At 45.0% G+C, this 27,297-nt stretch overlaps 1 protein-coding gene across 4 annotated transcripts in view; it reads right to left on the reverse strand.

Annotated features, from left to right (window-relative positions):
• IKZF1 (IKAROS family zinc finger 1) overlaps nucleotides 1-27,297 on the reverse strand; it is an 88,402-nt gene that overhangs the window by 30,083 nt on the left and 31,022 nt on the right. For all 4 annotated transcript variants that reach the window (XM_060282181.1, XM_060282180.1, XM_060282179.1 and 1 more), the window contains exon 3: nucleotides 24,017-24,136. In XM_060282181.1, coding sequence (XP_060138164.1) covers nucleotides 24,017-24,136 — 120 coding nt within the window. The remainder of the gene's footprint in view (nucleotides 1-24,016; nucleotides 24,137-27,297) is intronic.

Below are 27,297 nucleotides of genomic sequence, written 5' to 3' on the forward strand. Positions count from 1 at the left end.
CAAAAGATCAAAAGGGCACTACAGTGGCTACAACTACCCTTAGGCCAATGCCTGGGAGTGTGTCTACATTGTGAACTTACATCAATTGTATACTAGCTTAACTGTCTCTCACACACCTAAATTGTGGGAGCTGCAGTTTGGCGTGAGTGCTGAAAATGGTCTGTTCTTTTCAGGGAGCAGAGGAGAGGATGGGATGAGCTAGGGCTCTCTAGAACTGCAGTACACTTCCCAGGAAAACATGGGGGAAATTAATGACTATCAACAGAAGTGTAAAACTATACATGTATATTCAGAAGAAAGTCACATTGAGTTAAATGGTGTTTGTTCCCAGGTAAGTGGATACAGGACTGTGGCTTAAGGCAGTTTAAGTCTGTGAAGCAGATATGCCACAAGGCTCCTAGGGCTTGGGACTCTGCGTAGGCAAGGAGTTTGTTATGAGGGATAACGGCAAATTCTGGTTAATCTTTCCAGAAAATACTGAATTCTTCTCACCGATTAAAGATCTAGTCAACCGGTTTGGTACATCACACTAATTCCTTCCCTGACTCTGGAGTGCTTCTTCCAAGTAGATATTATTGATTTCTGCAAAGAAGCCTACCACAGATAAGTTATCTTCTGCTGAACAACCAGGGAAATGAGCTCCACCCAACCCAGAGGCTGGCATTTCCTTTCTCCATATATACTCAGAATTAGAATGGCAAACATATGGCAAACAGGCCTTTTTATTATTTGGCTGTATTTAACTATTTTGAACAGATCTATACCTACAATTTCAATCCTGCAGCAGCTTAGCTCTCTGAAGTAAGTTAAAGATAACTTCAGAGGAAGCATTTTGAATTCCTCTGGAAAAAATGCAGGCAAGCAAACATAGTCACAACTCATCAGGAAGTTCTCAACGAAGAGCCTCACTGAAATGAGCAGGAGTTAGACAAGAGCAGTATCAGGTTCCTGTGTAGCTCCCATTCAATTCAATGGAACTTGAACCAGTTTAACTGTCACACCATCTACCGTGTTTCTCATATTATAAGACATGTCTTATATTTATTTTTTCCTCAAAAAAACACACTATGGCTTATTTTCAAGGGATGTCTTATTTTTTTCCTCCTCCTCCTGCCGCGGCCGGCATTGCTGCTGCGCCTATCACTATGTCTTATTTTCGGAGTATGGCTTATATTCCTTGAATGCTTAAAAATCCTGCTATGGCTTATTTTATGGGTATGTCTTAAAATATGAGAAACAGGGTACCAAAGGCTCTAGAGAATTGCCCTTTGGCAATGGTGCTAAGAATTCTCTTAGAGATCCCTCACCTCCATACTGTATACCCAGAGTTCTCTTGGAAACTCCTTAAAGTGTGTAGAGTTGATAAACTCTCATCATTGGTACAGTTTCATTAGATGAAACGCACAAAACAAGTGGATATAACATTTGCACAAATGAAGAAAAGTGAAGTACATTAAAAACAACAACCCACAATTCTGGCAAGAAGCTTAAACAATTGCTAAGGCTTACATTCATGAAAATGGCCATCTGTCATGGATGCTTTAGTTATGACACTTACATGCCAGAGGGTTGGACTAGATGACCCTTGGGGGTCCCTTCCAACTCTGCAGTTCTATGATTCTGCAATCCAATGACTGTAGCCATCCCAACCTTGTTCTGTCAGTAGGCTTGCATCTGGTAGCTTAGATGTGACTGAGATTTATCAGTAGATTTCTAAGTGAGATGTGGTAGAGCAACAAGGAGTTCTGACTCTTTGTTCTTTAACAATAACAACAAAAATACATCTCCCCCCCCCCAAATATATATATATATATATATATATATATATATATATATATATATATATATATGGGGGGAAATGAGTGGATTTCTGCATAAAAGGACCAAAAAAAATCTGTTTTCAGTTTTACTGAAAATAAATATCCAGGCCAAGTATATGCTCAGAGACCTTGTCATTCCTTAATTCTATATCAGTTCTGGTGAGCCACAATTTTTTACATGGTTCCAATTGATGGGGAACTCGTGGCTCACCAAATATTGTTGGAATCAGGTTCCTATTAGCTCCTGCAAGCATATCAGTGATCAGAGGTGATACAAACTCTAGCTGAACAACTTCAGGTGGGCCACATATTTCCTGCCTAAGGCTTCTCATGATAAATGCACTAGAAACCACAAGGAAGCCCAGTTAGTTCTGCACGTCCTTATCTACAAGAATAGAGGGATCCATCAAATGTAATGGCGCTGGCTGACCAAACTGTGGCACTTCCCATAATGCTCCTCCTTTGGTTTTATCACCCAGTCTCAGCTTGGGGAAGGAAGGCTGTGGTTGAACCAGCGACTCCTCTGGATTGAAGTATTACGGAAATTCAAGACGAATGTTGAGGGCAGAGGAAAACAATCTTTGCAATGATGTCAGAAAGATTCAGCACTTGGGCTTTCCCATGGATAATTAACGTCTGACCATTTTGTTGAGCTGGATCCTGATTTATCTCCAAAGTAAATTAGTACTGCAAATCTGCATGTTTCCAGAAGGCCGCAGACTGCAGAATGAAACAGCCAGAAAAGCTGTTCTGAGGTGAAAGGTGAAGAACTCTGAGTTCCCTAGGGAACTGGGGCAGTTCAGCTGAAACAGCACATCACAGCTTCCCCCTGTCTGGCTTAACAGGAAACCTCCAGAGCTCCTGTTCCTCTCTAGCTTATTCCACAAATGCATCAGTTCTGGGCATTTGCTTTCTTTCCTCATCCCCGCCATGCTAACCCCCACAGATCTCAGGGTGGGTGGCTTGCACTAAGGAGTTGTGGGCTGGAAGGAAGGCTGGTCCATACCTCTCCACTTCCCAGGACTTTCTTCTGCTGTTTTCCGCAGTTGTCCACTTTGCATCCACAATGGGTAGCAAAATTATTATGCACAAATGAGCACCCTAAGGACTGACAGAGTTTCCTTGCAAGCCTGCTGGCTCAGAGAGCCTTAGCTCTTTGCAATACTGCACTTTTAGAAATGGTTGCAGGAAAAAAATACCCTCTGGAAACCCCTCTGTTTTAAGCAGTAGGTTAGAATCCCTTAAGCTAGTGGATCTCCTCATGTCCAAGCCCGTCAGGCACCAACATGTTTTCAATAAATCCTGCAGGTCTGCAGAAATGTCCTACAGCAAGAAGGATGGGCTTTGGGCTTTGGAGGGAATCATCTTCTTGGGCCTTCAGGTGTCTATACTCCTTTGCTCCTGTTGGCTTAAATGAAAGTGCAAGTGTTCAAGCTGAAAATATCTAAGCAGGTAACCCCAGCTGATGATTTGGAGAGTCTGTCTCATCTCTTGAGTCCTTTTCTTGGGTCTGGAAATACAAGGGAACTGGAAACTCCAGGTCCACACACCTGTATCTGCTGTGGATTTATTTCCATGTGATTTTTGTACTCTGTTTTCTTTGCACAAAATCCTCCTGCATGAAACTCTTCTGTGGGTTTGTTGCACAAGAACACCAAATTCACTACTGTACTTGTGCAACCTAAATTTGTCAGTATATCCCACTCACAAAATAGCAACAGTGTGTAAGTAGTCTTGGGTTGCAATTCTAACCCCACTTACCTGAGAGTAAGCCCCACTGAATTCAACAGAACTTACTTCCAAGTAGGCACGGTTAGGATTGTGTTGTTAGTTTCTCAATTTGCTGCTCATAATGTAACTGGGTTTCCACATCCTCCTCACATTGTTGAAAAAGCTCTTGAAGAGGAAGAAGCTGCAAAAAATGAAATATAGGAATGCAGGAAAAAGAGGAAGCAGAAGGCAACCAAGAGCCCAACTGAAATGTGAAGAGTTATGGAGAAGTGACAGAAAGGGAAGCCACGCCGGGAATGGCGCTTGGTGGCTCAACCAAGAAGCAAAACAACAACCAAGTCAGGAAAAAACTGGCCTCCTTTGCACTGAAGCAGTTTTCCATGCTCAGCTTTCATGACTTACATGCTGTAAAACACCAGCTGAACAAGGAGGAGAAATTTGAATCCATCCACATTTAAAGACGAACCTACCTAATTCACACTTTCCTGAACTGAAACATGGCCATCTGTCAAAATAGGGACTTCTCCAAAATTTTGCAGCACAGTTCTCCAGCCAAGCAATGTGTACAAAATGCATCTACTAGGGCAGGCATCCCCAAACTGCGGCCCTCCAGATGTTTTGGCCTACAACTCCCATGATCCCTAGCTAAGAGAACCAGTGGCCAGGGATGATGGGAATTGTAGTCCAAAACACATCTGGAGGGCCGAAGTCTGGGGATGCCTGTATTACCGGAAAGTGTGCATAGAAATGCATCTGGTATGAAAATAACATACAAAGATGCATTATCTCTCTTTGATGATCACTCGTAGCCGAGTAAGATTGTCTTTCATAAACACAGTTTTAACAATGGGTCCGTAAGTGACTGTGGAGTCCAATTCTGGATCCACACGTCCTTCCACAGTGGGGACATTGGTTTCCAGGTGGGAGTTGATCACAGTGTGGATTTGCCAAGCGTGCCTTCCTCTTAGCACGTTTCTCCCTTGCGTCCTGAGATCGAGTTTCTTCAAAGCCGGTGACACTTTTGGTAAGGGCTGTTCTCCAACTGGAGCGCTCGCAGGCCAGTGTTTCCCAGTTGTCAGCGTTTATACTACATTTTTTAAGATTTGCCTTGAGGCAGTCTTTAAACCTCTTTTGTTGACCACCAGCATTACACTTTCCATTTTTAAGTTTGGAATAGGGTAGTTGCTTTGGAAGATGCATTATATTACGCCCCCAGCCAAGTTGAGGACGGCTACCCTGGAGGAAGCCCTGATCATCATTCAAGAAACTCCAGGGAAGATCCAAGGCACAGTTTAAAAACTGTTGACCAAATGAGGACTTGTTAACTTTTGTAATGAGCTGTTCTAAAAGACAGAGGGGGCTTCCGGGTGAACTGACCCAGATCATTATCTGAGGCAAATGAGGTTCAAAATCTGAGCTCCTTCTTCACAGGGGTGCCGACCTGAATAAAATATGGTGGGGACCCACCCTGCATATTCAATCACATGACGCAGTCCACACACCATTGGAATGGGAATGCCCATCAACTTTGTGGGGGCCCAGGCCTCTCAAATATTTTAGGGGGGGCTGAAACTCCCATGGCCCCTAGGAAGTGGCTCCTATGCTTCTTCATGTGCCCCCTCCTGCAAGGTCCAGAGGGTGAAATGTCTCTGTGAGAGGGAGGGTGTGTTTTCATTTTGTAATTTTCTACTGTGAACAGCCCTCTGATCTTTGGATGAAAGGCCATATACAAATTTAATAAATAATAATAATAATAAAGAATGTGCATTATCTCACAAATGGACCCATTCAGATCCATTTTTCTGTGTGCACAATTAGTAAACAAAGGTTCACACACTCCCCCCCCCAGTCACTATATTCATTGCTATTCATCCTCTTGCTCACCCCCAAAAGTGGGCCAGGCTTGATGGAAAAGACCCCCCAGTGTGCTTTTTGTCCCTCCCGACAAGCGCTCCTCCTCTGCCCTCCACAATCTTTTTTCCATTCTGGGCAGGCGTTTCTGTGTCTGCGCATTGACACTTCATTATATATATATAAAAGATGAAAATTCACTGCAAGTGCACAAGAGCAAAGATTGCAAGAGCTAAGTTATTACCACACCTTAGTTTTCATGCTTCACAAGAGATGGGGGCCTTTTTATTTTTCCCTTTTTTCTGGGTGGGGGATATTTTTGTACTTGTGCACACCACCCCTTTTCATTCCCCCTCCCCCCCCCCGGAAGTGTGCATGAGCAGCGCGGATCTAATTAGAGCTGTCACTTCTGCTGAGGCGAGTTTTTGCTCTCCTGCAGGATCAAGCCCATTCTTCTCCCTGCTTTACAGCAAGACAGGGATGGGGATGGAGTGGGCAGCCAAACCCTTGAGTCCTGACCAGCAGTGCAAAAGGGGCAGCTGACACTAAAGGAGAAGGGCGAAATGGGGTGGAGTGTTCTGGCTTGGAAACGATGCCTTATGAGGAACGGCTTAGGGAGCTGGGCATGTTTAGCCTGGAGAAGAGAAGGTTAAGGGGTGATATGATAGCCATGTTCAAATATATAAAAGGATGTCATAAAGAGGAGGGTGAAAGGTTGTTTTCTGCTGCCCCAGAGAAGCGGACACGGAGCAATGGATTCAAGCTACAAGAAAGAAGATTCCACCTAAACATTAGGAAGAACTGTTCGACAGTGGAATTTGCTGCCAAGGAGTGTGGTGGAGTCTCCTTCTTTGGAGGTCTTTAAGCAGAGGCTTGACAGCCATCTGTCAGGAATGCTTTGATGGTGTTTCCTGCTTGGACTGGATGGCCCTTGTGGTCTCTTCCAACTCTTTGATTCTATGAGTGAGCTGCTGGGGCTGCCCCCGGCCATTCCCTCCTTGCACGGATCAGCCTCCCTAACAAAGAAGCAAGTGGCTTCTTGGGAAGGGACTCTGGCAATGTCAGGGTGCTGCCACTATGTGCACTTGTTAATTTCAGAGGTACCCCCCCCTAAGAATGTCCATTTCATCTCCACACTTCTCAATTTCACCCAAGCAGAAGTGGTGGCATTTCCCCTTATCCGATTCCAAAGCAGCCGATCCTTGGAAGTGCCACAATTCCCCTTCTCCTTGTTTGCAGGAAGGGAAATGGCAGCTCTAGTCAAGGCAACACCTCAGAGTTTCCAGCACAAACCAGAAATGCCACACAATCTGCCGCTCACATGGCAGGACAACATGAAGAGGCAGCTGCAAGGGATGCAACTGTCACCTTCTTCAGGATCGATGGTCCCCCCCCCCCTTCATGTGTCTCAAGCAAACCCAGGAATAAAAAGGGTGGGCAGAACACTTTCACACTGAAACCCCCCCCCCACTTTTCCATGAGACCTCTATATCATTTTTAAAACTGCTATTGGCAGCTCCCCTACCCCACCCCACAGCCGCTCCCCACTCCCAAAAAGAAGTTACTCAACAGCAAGAACTCTCATAACCAAGTTGTTAAAATCCGGATGTGGAAATAGACACACCTGCATAGTCTGGGCTGCCAGAGACAAAATGACTGGTTGTGTTCTGGAGAGGAGAAATTAGAACTAGGGGGTGCGGTGATAGAGGACACCCACCAAAACACCACCACAAATATGACACCCCCCCAAAAAATGCAACAAACTCTTGTCTGGAACTGCCTTAAGTGCTGTATTGAACTGACAACAGCAGCTGAGGAACAAGAAAGAAGAAGAAAGGGGGGGCGGATTCTGCTCTCTCCATGTCCACTCTAAATTGTCCATTCAGATAAGGCAATGGGATCATTTCACCTGTTTCTGCTGCTACAGCCTGTTTCTCCCAAATTAACAGAAAGGCACCACAAAACTCCTGTTTCTGGAAGGACAGAGCTAATGCCTAGCTAACCAGCAATGTTGTTCCTGCTGTTCTGACCAATCGAGCTGTGTCCCCAGCCTAGTCATTTGCAAAATGTAGCCTGTGAGCAACCCTTCAACATGTTGTTGTGCTGGTTGCAAAACACACAGAGGAGGAGATGAAGTAGCCGTCCCTGATGGGCCAGATAGCAGAGAAGGTCTTTCCAAAGAGATTGTGACATTCAGCATCCTGTTTGTTCAGGAAGAAACTTCCATGTAGCAATTCTTGCTGAGCATTCTCTCAAAATCATGAAGTCAGCTCTGGATCAGGGCTGGGGGGAAAGACCTTGCAGAAGTACTTCCTAGTCAGAGCAAGGAATACAAGGCTCAATGGAGCCATAGTTGATTTTATACCTTAATTTGGGGCAGGTCTTTGTTTTTAATGCATTCCTTAGTCTTGGCTATGTAAAAAATGTTAAAAAGGAAACATCAGTCAGGCACTTCTGAAAGTCCCTCTGTAGCAGATGTCTAGATTACTGTCAAGTCACCCAGAGGAAGAAAGCACTGGTTATTTTGGAGGTTACAGCTGGGAGTGGTGAGGAAGCTGCTGGGCAACTAAGGAAACAGGAATGGAGCCTCTACCAGATGCTCCCTGGTTTTGTAATATATGCAACCCAGGTGATCTGAACACAGGATCTGCCTCCTATCCAAGCCATTAGAGCACGTGTCTCCTGACCCAACTCAAAAACAACATGTGTTTGGGTCCCTCCGCGCATCCCCTATCACAATTACTCAACATGGTGACCACTGAATGTGTGAACTGCCCCCATTAAAAAGTACATGAATGGTCACTCTGAAATAATTAATCTGTGGTGGCAGAGTCACACAGTCTGCTTTATGATGTGCAAAACGATGAGCATGCTTGTGTAAACTGGCCCCAAGGAGAGGTAAATGCTATTCGGCAACCAGGTTGGCTCCATTTCTGTACTTGCAGGGAGCAAGAGGAACATGACTACACGCGGATGTGCTCTTAACTGGGCAAGTACATGAACTGGTGCACAACAACACAAAGAGAGAAGGAAATCCGAAAACCACTGACCCAGTACAAGTCTCCATGTGATGCTCCAGAAAAAAATGAGGCAGAGCAAGAGGACACCATTTTCTTGCACTACGAATGGCATTGAGCACATGCACACAGGGACTCCCTGCATACCTGGTGCAGCAGCAGCAGCAGCAGCAGCAGCAGCAGCAGCAGCAGCTGCATAAATGTGCTACTAGCGAGAGCTCTCCTCACCCCTATCTCGTAATCTCCCCCATCCAGTGCCTCAACATGAAAAACACAACCCAAGCAAAGCCACAGCCCCAAATGTGTGGATCACTCTGTTCTCAGGAAATGCGCAAGTATCTGAGAATCTAAGCCCTGTGACGGTAGAAAAGAGGAGGAAGAATGAATTTCACATAGGCAACACCAGTCAACACAGGAAGAGTTGGGTTTTTCTTAGGAGTTCAAGGCCTACATCATCTGAAGTTGTTTGTTCTGCAGGGACCTTTCGCTGGTGCACCTGCTCTCTGCTTTGGGGCACCTGGGGGTCTTGACTGTGCTGGCTGGTGTGTGGGGAGGCTGAGGACAAGATGACCTGTGACCTTCTACAGAATCGAGAAAGTCGCCTTAGTTAAAGAGCCACTTATGTTTAACACACACAATTATTTTTTGAAGCAGGAGATTATTCCATTTATTTTTTAAAAAAAATCACTTTGTTAAACAACAATTGCACTCAGCCAGCCAGTGGAACATCTTTTATAAGAGCATCCAGTTGATTAAGGGCAAGCTATGAGCTTTTAGAGGCAAGCTGTATATGAAAGACACATAAAAAGCTATTCAATATGCTGAGCAGAAGGAGGGCATATATACTTTGGGAACTCCTGGCAGTACTGCTTGAAGCAGAGGACAGGTTTTAACCCCCTCCAACTAGGTCCCTTTTCAGAGAGTCATAGAATTGTAGAGTTGGAAGAGACCTTAAGGGTCATCCAGTCCAACCCCCTGCAATCTCAACTAAAGCTTCCATGACAGATGGCCATCCAACCTCTGCTTAAAACCTCCAAGGAAGGAGAGTCCACAACCTTCCACTGCCTCTTACCGTCAGAAAATTCTTCCTGATGTTTAGTTGGAATCTCCTTTCTTGTAAACCTGAAGCCATTGGTTCAGGTCCATCTTCCATGTTGACAACCCTTTAGATATCTGAGGCTGGCTATCATATCTATCTCCTTTCAGTCTCCTCTTTTCCAGGCTGAACATTCCTAGCTCCCTCAATCATTCCTCATCTGGCTTGATTTCCAGACCCTGGCTCATCTTTGTCGCCCTCCTCTGCACACCTTCGAGCTTGTCTGCTGTGCAGAACTCAGTGGAAACCACCGTGACCCCATCATCTGCCTGCTTGCTAATTTAGCAGAAGCATGTTTTAAGCAGATGCCAAAATGAATAAAGCGAAGACACCTTCCTGGTGTCAATAGGAAGAGAGTTCAAGGTTTGTAGGTGTCTCATACTCAACTTCTATTATATACGAAGTGTATGGCATTATAATACAAAAAAGAACTCCATATTTGATAACAAAAAAAGACTACAGTATAGAGGTTTAAAGAGATCAGTGTGGAAAGTAGTCATAAGGAGCATGTCAGTAAAAACTCAACCTGTTTTGGATAAGGAAGTGTTCCCCCTGAAGTTTGGCACTGTGTGTGTGTGTGTGTTTTTCCGGCACAGTTTTACACATGCATAGCAGCGGCTATAAGCTCAGATGAGTTTTGCCCTTCATTGGGTCCTGAGGCTTGGCTGGTAATGAAAAGGCCCTTCTTTTTGCCCACAACTATCATTGGGCAACCCTTTACCCCAGGGGATCAGCTGGTCTCCTCTGAAATGGGGCTTCGCCACATAGGAGCCAACTCCTACCGTAGGGGCCGAGGTCTCTCTGCCCCTCCACCAGTAAAATATTTGAGGGGCTGGACCCTCCCAAAGTTGATGGGCATTGCCATTTAAATATTGTGAGTGTTTTGTGATCAATTATGCAGCAGCAGCACCCCCCCCCCCTGAATATTTCATTCAAGTTGGCACCCCTCCTTCGCCATAAGGCAGGCTTCTTCAAAACAGATACTTTTAAAATTTGATGCCTTTGTTTTACTTGCTGCTTTTAGAATATGATTGCACTATGTAGCTTAATTAATTGTTACTTGCTTGGAGTGTAGCGTAACTGGAACTGAGGGAAAATATCTATTTGTTTTGAGCATTTCTCCAATAGAAACACAGCCTACAAGCTGAATTAATTAATTAAATGGCTTTTACTGTCAAGGTTAAACTGGATATGAAAAACGCTTACAGCAATGATCAATAAATGTACGAAGGTTTAGTTATAAAGCGCAAACAACAAAACACTTTTTTTTCCTCAAGCAATTTTGTCGGAAGTATATTTTAAAAAACCCATTTAGCATTCATATAAAGCCCATGACAGGATACCAATTTCAATAGGATCTACCAGCAACATAGAGATAAAATTAAGAAAAGGTGTTGCAGATTCAGATAATACCTTATTATCATTGTTATTCCATCCTTTCAAGGTACCATGGGCTCCAAAGCCAACAAAATCTCCCCCCTCCCCATGAATTAACATCTCTTAATTTAATTTCTGTTGTGGGGGCCAATAGGCGAAAGAACCCCTGCGGTTTCGAGGAATCAGCCTGCCTGGCCACAACAACAGTCTTCATTATCCAAACTGAGATGATCAGGAGCTTTGTGTGGATGGTCACACTTGGTGGAAATGAGAAAAGGGAGGGGGGCTGCAAGTGCACCTGCTGCCCAGCCCCTCCCTCCCCCCCTTCCATAGATGGCAAGCAAGGTTTCTGTAGGGAGCACATGCACAGCCCCATGTGCCCAGGCTGTGAGTGCGCAACCTGAACTCTGTAAAATGCTTCGAGGATGCACTTAGGGCCTACACTGCGCAACTAAGTCAGCAGGTGGAGGTTAGGGACAGAAAGCAGACAGTCTATCGCCAGACAGGAGGACATAGCCCGCGTGAAATCTGGGATGTTTTTAGGGGAGCAGGTGTATCGGTCTGCACCAGCCCGTTACCTGGCGGATATCCACTACGTGGAATACCGCAGACTAATTACTGCGGCTAGACTGAATGTCCTTGATTCGGCGGTTTTGAGGGGAAGATTTGGAGGAGTCCCATACGGTCAGAGAATGTGCCATTATGCCTTGGGTGAGGTAGAGTCCACAGAACACATTCTACTGAGTTGTCCCTTTTATAATGATTTAAGGCAATATCTTATAGACCCGTATTTATCTCAGTTTAGTTCCCGACCAAGAGAACGGCAGGCAGCATATTTGCTCAACAAATATTGGGTTATCTGTAGGAGGTTTAGTAGCGCATTCATACCCCATTTATGTATCCCTCTGATGCCTTCAGTTTTATATTTTTATATTTTTATGTATCCCTCTGATGCCTTCAGTTTTATATGTTTATCTTTGTATTGAGAAATGTTTTTTGTTTCTGACTATCGGTCGAATAAAGTATATTGATTGATTGATTGAAAGCAGACAGTCTCTCAACCTCCCCTCCAGGCATGAACACCGAGACAGTTTAACACACACACACACACCCCGCATGGCTGGCTGCTCTGCTCTTGTGCCTTTGGGACCAGCTGGACACAGGGCTCACCCACACTTCTGTTTGGTCCATGACTTCTAGACATGGGTCCAAGAGGTTTTCCTTTTCTCCCACCACTCCCCCCAAGGAAAACCCCATTTGTGGTTGAATGGGAGCAAACGTCCATGATGGTTCAAATAGAAGAAATCACGGGGGAAAGGGAAGAGTGGGTGAGCTGGCCATGTAATTGTTTCCTGCTTGGCAGGGGGATGGACTGGATGGCCCTTGTGGTCTCTTCCAACTCTATGATTCTAAGCAGTTGAAGCTTTTCTGAAATGGGGCTAAGTGGTGGAGAAAGCATTCACCTCTTAAATTTCTGCATGACAGGCATGTGGGCAGAGAAGAAAGTCCATAGCTGGCACCCCAAACGTGCTGTGGTGCTAATAATGGCCAGCATCGCAGGGCTGCTCAAAGGCTTACTGATATATGCAAAGCGCTTGAGAGGCACTATTTAAGAGCTCTGCTTTACGTACTTTTACACTCTCCCCTTCCTTCTTCTGTATACATGAAGCTGCACTGCAAAGCATGACTACCGAATATGCTCCATCATTGCCTCCCGTTATTCAATAGATAAAGAAATAAAATAGGAGAGTCGGGTTCCTCATGCAACCTCACTGGTCCTCCCATCGGTTCACTGTTGCTTTTTGCCAACAAAGAGCTGGGCAGAAAAAAGTGGTAACCAGAAATAAAGGCTGGGATAAATAAATGCCTCAGACCAGACAGAAAAACTGATTGTAGAATGAGAAACTCACTAAAAGGCCAGAGACATGGGGGCAAAGGGTAAACACAGGAAACATTTATCACATCCTTTTGACTAAACTTCTCTTTTTTGCTCCTTTCACCTGCTTTGTCCCACTTCATCCTCAAGTAACCCTTGTGTGTTTTTGTTTCCATAGACATACATCCCTCTCCTGATATTGCATGCTTGGGGAATTCTCTATCTATCTATCTATCTATCTATCTATCTATCTATCTATCATCTATCTATATTGCGCGCGCAGAGGTCACAGCCTTTCTCCGTAACCGCTGAACCATTATGTAGCAAATTTGGCCACAACGTACCTTGCCCATCAGGGAGGGATCTGGCATAAAAAAATTCCAAAAAACCACACCTTTCACACCTAAAATAATGATTAAACACAAAAAAGTGGCACCCAAATTAGACGTCACCACCAGAAGCTCTGAAGACTCCAGCAGCATCCAGTAGAAAAGCAGATCGCAACCTGCTGCCTCCAAAGCTGCGCTGCCAGATGACATCACAAAATTCCACAGCAACCAACTGAAAACAGTCCTTTTGCAGCAACAAGGCCCAGCTTTTTCAATAGGCCGCAGCATTGCCAAGCAGGAAAAACTGAGTAGGCCACACCATTCAGTAGGCCGCAGGCAAAAACAAACAGAATAGGGCCTTTCACAAGTGGGGGAGGGAAGGGAGACTCTGAAGGTCAATTTAACAGAAAAGGGTCCATTTAACACAAAAACCCACAGCAACCAACTGAAAACAGGCCTTTTGCAGCAACAAGGCCCAACCAACTGAAAACAGACCTTTTGCAGCAACAAGGCCCAACATTGCCAAGTGGAGGTAGGGGCCTGCCTGGGAGGGGTGGGGGGGTGAATAGGGGGCAGGGATAGGTAATGTGTCAGAACAGGGTGGGGGAGAGACAGGGATGAAACCTGCCCTCTCCACAGTCTCTCGCCTCGGCTTTGCAGACTAGGCTGAGTGGATTTAGGGGCCTGCCTAAGTGGGGGATGGGTGGGGCAGAATAGGCCGCAGCATAGAATCAACTGAATATGGGCCTTTTACAGAGCCGTGCCTTTGGGTAGAATAAATGTTATTTCACATAACACATGCGGGTAGGGGAGTCAGGGTTGGGACAGGGCAAAATTTTACAGAACACACGCATTGGGGGAATGATTGTGTGCAAAATGAACGGGTCACAGGGATAACCTGGGGGGGGGTGTTGGAAGGAGGAGAAGAGGGAAATCACAGGGGTAAGTGGGGGGGTTAGGGGGAGGAGAGAGGGGAAATCACAGGGATAAGCCAGGGCATAGCTGCCAAGTTTTCCCTTTTCTCGCGAGGAAGCCTATTCAGCATAATGGAATTTCCCTTAAAAAAAGGGAGAACTTGGCAGCTATGAGCCAGGGTGGGGGGAAGAGGGGGCATAATAGGTCATGGATCAGGACAGAGTTGGGGGATTCACATGGATGAGGGAGGGGGATGAGGGGGGAATCACAGGGATATGTCATGGATCGGCACAGGGTAGGGAAATCACACAAATAACCCACAGCAACGCGTGGCAGGGCCAGCTAGTTTTTTTCTGAAAAGAAAAGAAAAGAAAAATCTGCTGTTGTCCCTCTGCACCTCAATTCAATGGTTTGTGGGGGAAAGGGCAGGAAACCAATGTTCCTCTTTAAGAAACTCACTTTCTAGCTACCAAATTTAGAAATGGAGGACTAAACAGTGACCTGGGATTTGGTGCCAATGACGCCAACTTTTCCTTGGGATGGGCCCTGGGGGAAAGTGCTTTGTTGGAGCTGGCATGTTGCGAGAGCTACAGCCTGGACTTGGGCTCACCCAGACCTCCTTCACAGAGATGGGCTCATTCACCTCTCGCTCCCCAAGGAGTGTCGAAGGCTTACTCTAAGGCTGATCTTCCTTCTGCAGGATCCTGCCAGGCTCATCTTGGCCTCCCCTCAGTAACAGCTCCACACACTTCAGCCCTGCTGCTGCTGCTGTGGCTGCTGAGCCAGTGATCCCACTAGATAAATATAACTCGGCAGCTAAAACAGGACTTATCAGAATGGGAGAGATGCGCTTCTCAGATAAAAGCAACTTCCTCCCACTGCAGATAAGATCAGCAGGCTCACTATCCGGATTTTTTAAAAAGCCACACAATGAGACAAACACAGTATCTCCAGTTTAGCCAAAGAATCTTTCGATTCTTTTCATCCAGAAGCACGTTAGACTCACAGTAAGTTTCTCTCTTCCCTCAAGGTTAGTGAAAACTAGCACAACACCTGCAGCGCTACTCTGATGTAAGGGATGGCACCAGAAAGTGGGAGAGGGGAGGACAGAGATAAATTTTGCTTTTGAAAAATACATCTGTTTTGCGGCATAATGAACGCCGCAACCCTATTTGCTCCACTGAACTGGATGGGGCCTACTTCTGAATAGATGTGCATGGCTCTGTAAAATGGAAGAATGAAATAGCGGCTTACACTATATCTATCAGGAAGCACTTTAGAGCCACGTCTCAAAATGTTTTCTGTGAAGGGCTAGCTTAACTCCGCAGTCTTCACCCTGCAAATGCACCAAGGCCTAAGTACATGTCAGCTGCATTTGAACCTGTCCATCCTTTGTTCCTCTGATTCTCTTATCCCTCCCCTCCCTTTGCTGCCCCCCTCCCAATCACAATCCTGAGATTTAAATAGTGAAGTCTTTAGGGCAGGAAGCTGTGTCTGTTGCTTTGCCTTTGCCATAATGTGTGTAAGGACACAGTATCACTGGGTAATTCTGTTATTCAGAAATGGAGTGGAGCACATGACCCACACAGTCCTTGGTGGGGAGGACTGCAATTCAAGGCACATCTAAAGGCAAATTGACCTGATCTGCACTTTGCAAAGCAACACACCAGGTGTCAGGAGATGTTGGCCCTGCAGTTGTGGCTGAGCTGAGGCTCCCACCAGTCCTACCAGCATGGCCAATGTGTTTGTGTTTGTTTGGAAGCAGCAGCTCCACAGCCATTCTAGCTACTAAAAAGCACTGGATATTTATTACCTTTGTCAAAGCAGCTGCTAGAACAGCACCACTGAGTGGATTGTGTTTCTCAATCTGGGGTGGAGCACTTCCCCTTTAGCTGCCCTGCCTTTTGGCTTCCTTTTTTTTTTTACCAAGCCACCTTCCTTATGCTCTTGCCTACATTTGCAAGCTGGCCTCTGCTTTTAAGGATTTCCCTAATCTAAAAGGTTTGGATCCATATTCCAGAACACCATGAGGAGCCTAATGGAAGCAAGAATGTGAACATTGCCTTGCCGGATCAGGTTTTGGGCAATTAAGTTGATCCTTTGCTTCCAACGAAATTGGGGTTCCATTTAGCTACTGTATGTGGAAATCCTATGGCACTTCCACATGGTAGATTCCCACATTCCTAGTTGGGAGTGTAATCAAACATGAGGAGCTCAGAAATTGTTCCTAGAAAAGACAGGAGCCCCTCGCCAGACACTCCCATTTTCCTGGCTGACTCCAGGATGGAGAAGGGCTGGGCAAGAGATTTGTTTTTAAGAAATCCAGCAAAACTCCAGCCCTCTTCTAAATCCCATTTATTTCAGTGGAAGAACTATGGAAGCACTTGACTCTTGGTTGCTGCAAAATCAGCTGGTCTTGGTCAGATTTCCCTTCTTTTTAATTGTTTCCCACCCCCCAAGCAACTACTATAAATCATAATCCCCAAACTGCCCATAGTGGAGTGACTTCACAGACATCAGCAAGCAGGCTCAGGCCAATGCATTTTGTTACCTGAGGTGAACCACAAAATAGTGCCCCCACCCCTGCCAATGAAGGAGGAGTGAGTGAAGATTTGCATCAGGAACAAGGGGGGCAGGATTAAAGATCAACATGGCGAACAAGTCTGGGAGGAGACCAGCAGCGCTTCCGATGGGCCAAGAGGCCACTGTGGAGGCAGCATTGAAGGAGGGAGACAGATCCAGCCTCCAAAGAGCAAATGTTCCTTGGAGGCTAGATCTGCTGCCCCTGTGGATCCTGCTGCCTGAAGCGGTCGCCTCACCTTCCCTCATGGGTGGCCTGGCCCTGTCAGCAGGACTATTCTCAAGGATGGCATTCCAGGGTTGTGATAGTATTCTAGTTCCAAGAATGCTGTGGCAATCAAAGGATTTTCCGTGTGCGTTCCCCGCCCCCCCCCCCCCCCGCTTCAGTTTTTTTGCTTCAGTTGCCTGCTCAGGGAGAAATTAAGCATGGCCTTCAAATGATACCAATTTATGCATGTCAGCATCCCACTTATTTAATAGACTTAGTCCATTTTTAAGGTAAAGATGCAACCACATACAATGTGTTATACAACAGAAATATATAAAACCCACAGTTTTCCACACAGGCCAACTTATGACCCAAAGCAGGTCATAAAGGCAACATCCCTCTCCACAGTTGCTTCCAAGTAGATGGTTTTCAGTGGTAAACCCCTCTAAGGCTGGAGGTTGAGTATTGCCATAGCCTCTTGTAGTCACATGTAGGGTTGCCAGACTCAATAGTGGACAGGACTTCTGTGCCTTTAATTGCCCTGCTCTCTTTTGAGTCTGGAAACCTTAAAGAGAAACCAGCAGACCCTTTGTTTAATTTACTTTTGTATGAAATCATGTGTATATTTAACAAACATTGCTATCATGTTTCTATTTCATACACATGCTGCAAAAAGTAAAAAACTAAGGCCCTTCTGCCTCTTTCTGCCCTCAGCTGCCCCCCCCACCTCCCTCATCAATGCCCAGAGATGGCCCAGCATGTTTCAACACCCAAGGCTGTGGTTAAATGTATAGTGGTTAAATGTATAGTAATACAGTAATAAGCAAAATAAGCAACTGCTGGCTACCTATGAATGATACCCTCCAAACTTGCCTCATTCAGCCAGAGCTGCATGGTCAGACCGTCCAGGACCTCACATCACAGTGAAGCCAATTTTATGTGTAAAACTTGAGAGCGCAAGACTGGGGGCAAAATCTCCCCAGCTGGCGGAAGCTGGTGGCAGAGGGCAAAGGGGGCTGCTCTGCTCTCCTGCTTCTCAACACCAGGACTCATTGATCTTACCAGGAAGGGCAAGGAAGTGGGGAGCTCAGCATAGTGCGCGAGGGGTGACAGGAGCTCCAGCTCTGCTGCTGGACGGGGACCTGAAGAGCACCCCACTGCCTGCTCTCTGCTCCCCACTGGTGACACACAGTGTTCGGAAGCTGGGGGAGCAGCACGCCCCCCCCCCCGGCTACTGCCCCGTTGATCAGAGTGTTAGCTCTGAATTACATTTTCTTTCTTTTTTTGCCTTCCAACTAATCCAGGCATCCCCAAACTGCGGCCCTCCAGATGTTTTGGACTATAATTCCCATCATCCCTGACCACTGTTCCTGTTAGCTAGGGATCATAGGAGTGGTAGGCCAAAACATCTGGAGGGCCGCAGTTTGGGGATGCCTGAACTAATCACTCAGCTAGCTCTGCCAGCTTCACTGATAATAAAGAGGGAAAGGAAAAAGTGGTGCTTCATCCCTCTGCCATGTAAGAATGTTTCCTCCTGCTGTTCTGTGGCTGCCGTGATAAGAAGAGCTTGCCTTATCTGTGTTGCAGCTTATCACTGAATCGAGAGAACGCAGACTGGGAAGGGGCCACCTCTTCTCCTGCAGCCCTGATGCCATGCTAAGGAAGCAAGTGTGTGGCCACATTTTAGAAGCCTTGCCTGAGAGAACATTTCTGGATCCCAAGAGATCAGATTCCATGGCTGGGCTGATTCATGCATGGTCATGTCTTCATAACTGCGGTGCTGAACAGCAACTTGCATGTGTGACCAAGCTAACAAGGACCCCATCAGCGCTTTCATAGCACCTCAAACACAACTGGACAATGGACTTTGTTTGCAAATCCAGCAGTGAGTCATCAAACTTCCATGCCCCATTATTCTCTGTAGAAAATGAATGCAGCTTTTATGCGGGCAATTAGTTTTGCTGATGTAGCTCAGTTATTAACACGTCATTTTTTTACAGTTTTAGATCTCTCTGTGGCACCATCACTAGGTGGAAAATTCTGTAAGTAGTACAAACCATCCACCTTGCTCTGTTTCTTAATAAAACACTCATCACCCACAAAAATAAATGCAAAACCAACCTTTGTAAGACATGAAACTGACAATAAAGAAAATTCTAATTTTTTCAACAAACAACACATCCCTCAATTCTACATCTATTTTTTTCAAATAATCTTTATTCATTTTCCAATATTCACAAAAATAAAATCACAAAAGACATAAAACAAAAATAAAACATGAAAAATAAAAACATAACAATTCTTACATTTTTTACTTAACATTGTTGACTTCCTCAATCCCCCACACACTGGGTCCATTTTAGAATCTGAATTAAGCAATTTTCATTTTATATCTTAAATCCATATCTCCCATATCTAATTAAAAATTGTTTCAAAGTCTTTTTCTTTACTTACGGTGTCCAATGTTCTCAAATCCAATTAATTTAGAAGAATCCACCACTCCAGGCTGCTGGCACGGAGCTTCGCAATGCAAAGGTAGCAGTTTAACTCGAGGTCCACTCTGCTCGCTCTCAGCGCCCTTATTAGGGCTACTGGGGGCAGAGGAGACCAAAAACGGTGCAGCTGAGTGCCCACGTCCCCAGAAGGCTCGATCTGGGGCTCTTCTGGGGGTCTGCGTCACTCTCACAGCTCCCCCCTCCCTCACAATGCTAGGGAATCCCAGAGCTCGGGATTCTCTCACCAGTCAGCAATGGCGGCAGACCGGAAGTCCCTCTACATCTAGACATGGTAGATAAACTGTACCTATACAGTGGTACCTCGGTTTATGAACACAATTGGTTCTGGAAGTCTGTTCATAAACTGAAGCGTTCATAAACTGAAGCAAACTTTCCCATTGAAAGTAATGGAAAATGGATTAATCTGTTCCAGGCGGTCCGCGGAGTACTTAAACTGAAGCGTTCATAAACTGAAGCGAACTTTCCCATTGAAAGTAATGGAAAGTGGATTAATCCGTTCCAGACGGGTCCACGGAGTACTCAACCTGAAGCGTACTTAACCTGAAACATGGGTGTAATTGGTTCCAGAAGTCTGTTCATAAACTGAAGCGTTCATAAACTGAAGCGAACTTTCCCATTGAAAGTAATGGAAAGTGGATTAATCCGTTCCAGATGGGTCCACGGCGTTCGTAAACCGAAAATTCGTAAACCGAGGTGTTCATAAACCGAGGTTCCACTGTACCTGAAATTGAGCAATGCCTTCCATCAGCAAAACAAATGCTGTCCTTGCCTTTTGGTAATTTGCTGACTGTTGTAAAACAGTCAGGGCTGTTCATTATTATTCTGGCAGAACCAGAGTCCAAAATGTAGCTGTCTAGAAAAGTGTTGGTAAAAATTATAGGCAAAGGGGAGAAATAATAATTAAATTAAAAGGTTATTAAAATTATAAGAATTGAATTAGCTGTTTGAATGGTAAGAGGTTAAAAATGGGTTTGTAAAGATTAAAATTGAATGGAGACACCTAGTGAGAATTGTAAAAAGAAGTTTAAAATATTGTGAAAACTGCATAATGATTAATTAAAATAGGGACTCAATGAGGGGGGAACCGGGGAAGTCCACAACGTTATGAAGAATGTAAGATTATTAGATTTTCTCTTTTTTCCCTTTTTTCTTTTTGTATTTTGTATTTATTTTTTTGTTGGTTTGTCTTGTATTGTTTTTTGTATGTGTTTAAAATGAATAAACATGATTTTTTAAAAAAAGAAAAGAAAAAGAGAGAGCTCTTTTCTTTTCTTGCGGCGGCCGAGACGAAATGCGTCCGCTTTTCTGTCTCACGTGAACCACTCACTCTTGCTGGGATTTTCACAAGACAATTTTTCTTCATGTGTTCAAATTTGTTACATCAGAAGCATTTCTTTACCAACATGATCTGTGGAGCGATCTTTGGTCCCATCTCCTCCTGAGAATCTGGGTCTCTGGTAGACAGAGTGACTGGGACTCCCCCGGTCGGCCTCCTCACCCAGCTTTTACATGTGTTTTTCAGATTCCTCCTGTAGACGGGTTGTTACATACGTCATCAATAAATCTTCTTGCCTCATGCTTTCAAGAGAGGCTACCACAATATTAAAACTTGGTGGAAGACTGGATAGCAGTATATAGACTTGATCCAGGTCTGGAAATCTTGTACCTCTCCTTTGCAACTGAAGGTGTGTGGTTAAACATCCACCTTCAGGTAGCACAGTTCTGTACAGTCTCCTAGTTAGTCCAATTATTGAACCAGCACTATCAGAAAGGTGTATCTGACGCAAAGGTTCCCAATATTGTTTGGCAGAATCCGAATCTGCAATGTGTAGAACCTGTGGTTCCTCGAGGGCCAACAATATTTGCGCTCTGGCTCTATCATCTTCTTCACAATCTTTATCAGAGGGTAGTGCCCCCAAACCGGTTCCCACACAGTGCCAAAGTTCATCAAGTTTTAGAAGTAATTCAAGCTTGAGAGCCCAAGTCAAATAGTTCTTATCATTCAGGCATTCCATCTGGGCAGTGTAGCCAAGATTAATAAACTGCGCAGGTTGCTGAGCTGACATGACTTCTGCTCTTTGCTGCACCGGGTATGTTTCTTCGGTACGCGGCCTCACCACTGGACTTTCTGTCCCTTCGAGGTCCTCACCAACAGCACCCTGATTCTCCAGCTTTAGCAGTTCACCATCCATAAAACCCTGGGCCCATAACCTGACACACAGCGGTAATTATTCAAGCAGAGTTCTTAATCTATATATATATAAATGTAGAAGGTGCATGTTTGTACTTCCACACCTTTCTCCACAACCGCTTGCCTGATTGCCCTCAAATTTGGCCACAACATCAGAGTCACATGTGGGAGTATAACCATCCGCTTACATTGGCCAGAGGACACACCTAGCACAGGTAAAATCCTGGATTTATGTAAAAAATATTGTGCCCTCCAGTGGACATCCAACAAACAAAGGACAAACATACTCTCACAATACCTTATGCCCTGGAGACCACGCCTCCAGCAAGGTTTACATACTAGCTCTACTTTACATCCTACAGACTAGGCCTCGGCTCCACTTTACAGACTAGGCCTCGGCTCCACTTTACAGCCTACAGCCTAGGCCTCGCTTCTACTTTACATACTTTCCTGAGTGGAGCCCTGGGTGGGGGGGGAGGAGGGGCCCGAGTAGGTCATGGGCATAGCTGCCAAGTCTCCCGTATTCCCCGGGAAACCCCCATTTTTCCAGTCGTTTCCCACTGGCATCCCGGATTTTTAAAAACCCTGCAAATCCCCCGGATTCTTACCGGCCCAGGGAGGCTCCTTCTGCGGATGTCTGGAGTCTTTGGACATGTGCAGAAGTGATTTCTGGCACTGTGGCCATTTTGGAAATGGGCAGAGCATGCATAGAAGCGACTTCCGGTGCTGCTCTGCCCAGTTCCAAAATGGCCACAGCGCGACGTCCGGTGCTGATCCCAGATTTTTCAATCTGGGAGTTGGCACCTATGGTCATGGGCTGACCCAGGGTGGGGGGAGTCACAAGGATGGCCTGGGGGTGGGGGAGGGGGGCGGGATACCTCATGGGTCGCTACAGGATGGGAGTAATCACAGGGATGAGACACAACAGGGGTGTGTGTGTGGAAAAAACACATAGTCCGGGGGGGGGGAGGACACATCCTCCCCCTTTCCTGGGAAACAAGGACCCTGAGTCAGGCACAGCAACGCGTGCCCGGGCCAGCTAGTTTAAATAATAAAAGCTTTATTAAGTTTAAAATAAAACTCTTCATAAAATAGTAAACAGTTACAGAACACAGACTCAGCTCTATACTGGCACACACTCTGAGACAAAGATCAACATGACTGTTCAGTTAAGTCACACAGCCTGGAACTGGCAGTTAAGCCTAGAATGAAAGTTGAGGCAGTTACAGTTGTGACAGTTGGGATTCTAGCCAGCTTTGCTGTTCCTGCTCTCATGCGTCTTTGTCACATGACAATCAATGGATGAGGAACCAGCCCAGGGATCGAGAATGAAACAGGACAAATTATTTAAACCTGCTATTCTTCCTGGGGGAGGAGCATTTTTTAAATGCAACTACTAGGATGAGTTGGAGCCTCTGACAAATTTACTCTGCCTTACTGGATGAGACACTCATCAACTAAATCCAGCAAAGGACATCAAGTCAGTGGAAATCAAGCATGTATCCATAGGGAATAGACAACTTTTTTCAGCTGCCACCTCTACAATGTAATTACTATTATTGGATCCTTAAACCTTTCCTATGAAAACCAGTGGGGTCTACATGCTTTTGGATGTACTTTACCTGGATCACATCCTGTATTTGTTTACTTTTAAATCCAAATGACTGGAGAAACCTCACAAATCACTTGGTAATCAAACATTTGGTTATACAGAAGTTCTGCTTGATCAGGATCATATTTTTGTACATTACATTGCACCAGAAAGCAAGCTAAAGTGTGGATTTAGAAGAGTGGTCTTCAACCTTTTCAGAGCCAAGACCAATCTCTAACAAATGGGTCACACTTTTAATTTTTCACCATCTTTTTTCCTCCCCATATTTACGTCCCCCCACACCCCTCCTCTCTGCTTTTCTCCCCATCTCTCTCTTGCTTCCCCAGTCTTTTAAAATGTGAACAGCAGACAAGAAACTTGGGGCAGTCCCACTGTTGCAATCCACCTCAAGTCAGGGTGTGACCAAGTGTGAATTGCAAGCCATCAATCAGCTGAAAACCAATGATTATTATTACTGGAAACTATTAACAGACAACTGAGACTGGGATAATGGTATTTCAGTTATTCCAGATGCTTGCTATCTATTTCAAATGAAGAGATATTAAATTTACAAAGCATAACCCAGGTTAACATTGGAAATCTAATAGAGTAGCAGGAAAGTTTGCTGCGTGTTCTTCTACCGCCTTCCCCCATAACCCCATGCTTCATGCTTTTACTTTCTGTCATAAAACCATTTCCATGCAGAATGAGCATGGGAACAGTCTTTGATGGAACCAAGTATTGTAAAGCTAGGTTATTGGCTATTATCTTTTAGGTGAAAGGGGGCCTGTTACCTTCGAGACAGAAAAGCAACAAAACAAAAAACACCTGTCTCAGAAGTAAGGCATTATCAGTCTTCCAAGTGAACCGAGAAGCACCTTGTGCATGTCAGCAAGCCATGCATAGCAATGCTCTTACCCAAAACTCTCTCGCTGCGAGAATTCTGCTGTCCTCCTGTGCTGGTGGAAAGATCTTCTGGCACGGGCATGGGCTCATCAGAATCATCCGGGACATCGCTTACCGGAGGACTTTCTTTTCCTGGGGATAAAGGGAATAGTCCCAGTAAGTTGAGAAAGATCTATGTTCAGTTCAGGCCCCCATATGAATGACCTCAAGGTTCCAGAACCTTCAAAATATAATGAACCCTCATGTTAGCCTCCAGGCTGGCAATCACAGCAGCCAAGTTCTGAAGACTAAGGGGACGGGTAAAGGGTGCTGCTTGTGCTTTTCATGACTTAGCTTGGACTCAGCCTATGTCCGTTGTACTTTGGGGCCCCTGACACCCAACAAGCGTTGTCTCTTGAGCAATGCACAAAGAGATTTGTATCATGAGTAATTTGGAATGCTGCCACAAGTGGGAGGATGCTTTACCTACATCTCCACTCCCCATAATAGTAGAGAATCAGTTCTTTCCAGGACAGTCTCTGTGTTATACCAGTGTTGCAAAAGCTACTCCTTGATGAAACATGGGAGGCCCCCTTAGTACTCAGCACTCAGCACTTAAAAAGATTTCGGTGCCCCCTATATATCTAAATCAAAATGTAAACAAAAAAAACCACATATGATTAATTTATGTTATTACTATGTTGTTGCTGTAATTTTTTTTTCATTTATTGTGAGAGCCTTTTTTGTGGAACCTAGTTCAGCTGCACCATATGGGCCATGGTAAATCCAGCAATGGAGAATTCCTGTAGTGCCCCTTCCCTTGATGCCCTCGGCACGGAGCTTATTTTGCTTCATGGTTCATCCCGCTTGGCTGCCAGTCCACCAGCTCCTGAAGACACGCCTCTTTTGACAAGGTTTCCCCGGTCTCCTGACTTGAGCCTCCTATTTGTTGTTGTTGTTGTTTAGTCGTTTAGTCGTGTCCGACTCTTCGTGACCCCATGGACCATAGCACGCCAGGCACTCCTGTCTTGCAGTGCCTCCCGCAGTTTGGTCAAACTCATGTTCGTAGCTTCAAGAACACTGTCCAACCATCTTGTCCTCTGACGTCCCCTTCTCCTAGTGCCCTCAATCTTTCCCAACATCAGGGTCTTTTCCGAGGATTCTTCTCTTCTCATGAGGTGGCCAAAGTATTGGAGCCTCAGCTTCACGATCTGTCCTTCCAGGGAGCACTCAGGGCTGATTTCCTTAAGAATGGATAGGTTTGATCTTCTTGCAGTCCATGGGACTCTCAAGAGTCTCCTCCAGCACCATAATTCAAAAGCATCAATTCTTCGGATATGGAACAACTGATTGGTTCAAAATTGGGAAATGAGTACGATCAGCCTTCTTTATGGTCCAGCTCTCACTTCCATACATCACTACTGGGAAAACAGGTAGGTAGCCGTGTTGGTCTGGATCGAAGTAAAATAAAAAAATTCCTTCAGTAGCACCTTAAAGACCAACTAAGTTTTTATTTTGGTATGAGCTTTCGTGTGCATGCACACTTCTTCAGATACCTTCCTTCAGTAGCACCTTAAAGACCAACTAAGTTTTTATTTTGGTATGAGCTTTCGTGTGCATGCACACTTCTTCAGATTCTGCACACGAAAGCTCATACCAAAATAAAAACTTAGTTGGTCTTTAAGGTGCTACTGAAGGAATTTTTTTATTTTACTGGGAAAACCATAGCTTTAACTATACGGACCTTTGTCGGCAAGGTGATGTCTCTGCTTTTTAAGATGCTGTCTAGGTTTGTCATTGCTTTTCTCCCAAGAAGCAGGCGTCTTTTAATTTCGTGACTGCTGTCACCATCTGCAGTGATCAAGGAGCCCAAGAAGGTAAAATCTCTCACTGCCTCCATTTCTTCCCCTTCTATTTGCCAGGAGGTGATGGGACCAGTGGCCATGATCTTGGTTTTTTTGATGTTGAGCTTCAGACCATATTTTGCGCTCTCCTCTTTCACCCTCATTAAAAGGTTCTTTAATTCCTCCTCGCTTTCTGCCATCAAGGTTGTGTCATCTGCATATCTGAGGTTGTTGATATTTCTTCCGGCAATCTTAATTCCGGCTTTAGATTCATCTAGTCCAGCCTTTCGCATGATGAATTCTGCATATAAGTTAAATAAGCAGAGAGACAATATACAACCTTGTTGTACTCCTTTCCCAATTTTGAACCACTCAGTTGTTCCATATCCAGTTCTAACTGTAGCTTCTTGTCCCACATAGAGATTTCTCAGGAGACAGATGAGGTGATCAGGCACTCCCATTTCTTTAAGAACTTGCCATAATTTGCTGTGGTCGACACAGTCAAAGGCTTTTGCATAGTCAATGAAGCAGAAGTAGACGTTTTTCTGGAACTCTCTAGCTTTCTCCATAATCCAGCGCATGTTTGCTATTTGGTCTCTGGTTCCTCTGCCCTTTCGAAATCCAGCTTGCACTTCTGGGAGTTCTCGGTCCACATACTGCCTAAGCCTGTCTTGTAGAATTTTAAGCATAACCTTGCTAGCGTGTGAAATGAGCGCAATTGTGCGGTAGTTGGAGCATTCTTTGGCACTTCCCTTCTTTGGAATTGGGATGTAGACTGATCTCCAATCCTCTGGCCATGGCTGAGTTTTCCAAACTTGCTGGCATATTTGGTGTAGTACCTTAACAGCATCATCTTTTAAAATTTTAAATAGTTCAGCTGGAATATCATCACTTCCACTGGCCTTGTTCTTAGCAGTGCTTTCTAAGGCCCATTTGACTTCACTCTCCAAGATGTCTGGCTCAAGGTCAGCAACCACACTACCTGGGGTGTACGAAACCTCCATGTCTTTCTGGTATAATTCCTCTGTGTATTCTTGCCACCTCTTCTTGATGTCTTCTGCTTCTGTTAGGTCCTTACCACTTTTGTCCTTGATTATGGTAATCTTTGTACGAAATGTTCCTTTCATATCTCCAATTTTCTTGAACAGATCTCTGGTTTTCCCCATTCTATTGTTTTCCTCTATTTCTTTGCATTGCTCATTTAAGAAGACCCTCTTGTCTCTCCTTGCTGTTTTTTGGAAATCTGCATTCAGTTTCCTGTATCTTTCCCTATCTCCCTTGCATTTTGCTTGCATCCTCTCCTCCGCTATTTGTAAGGCCTCGTTGGACAGCCATTTTGCTTTCTTGCATTTCCTTTTCCTTGGGATGGTTTTCATTGCTGCCTCCTGTATAATGTTACGAGCCTCCATCCATAGTTCTTCAGGCACTCTGTCCACCAAATCTAAATCCTTAAACCTGTTCCTCACTTCC

Source organism: Zootoca vivipara, chromosome 13 (genome assembly GCF_963506605.1).
Source record: "Zootoca vivipara chromosome 13, rZooViv1.1, whole genome shotgun sequence".
NCBI classification, from domain to species: domain Eukaryota; kingdom Metazoa; phylum Chordata; class Lepidosauria; order Squamata; family Lacertidae; genus Zootoca; species Zootoca vivipara.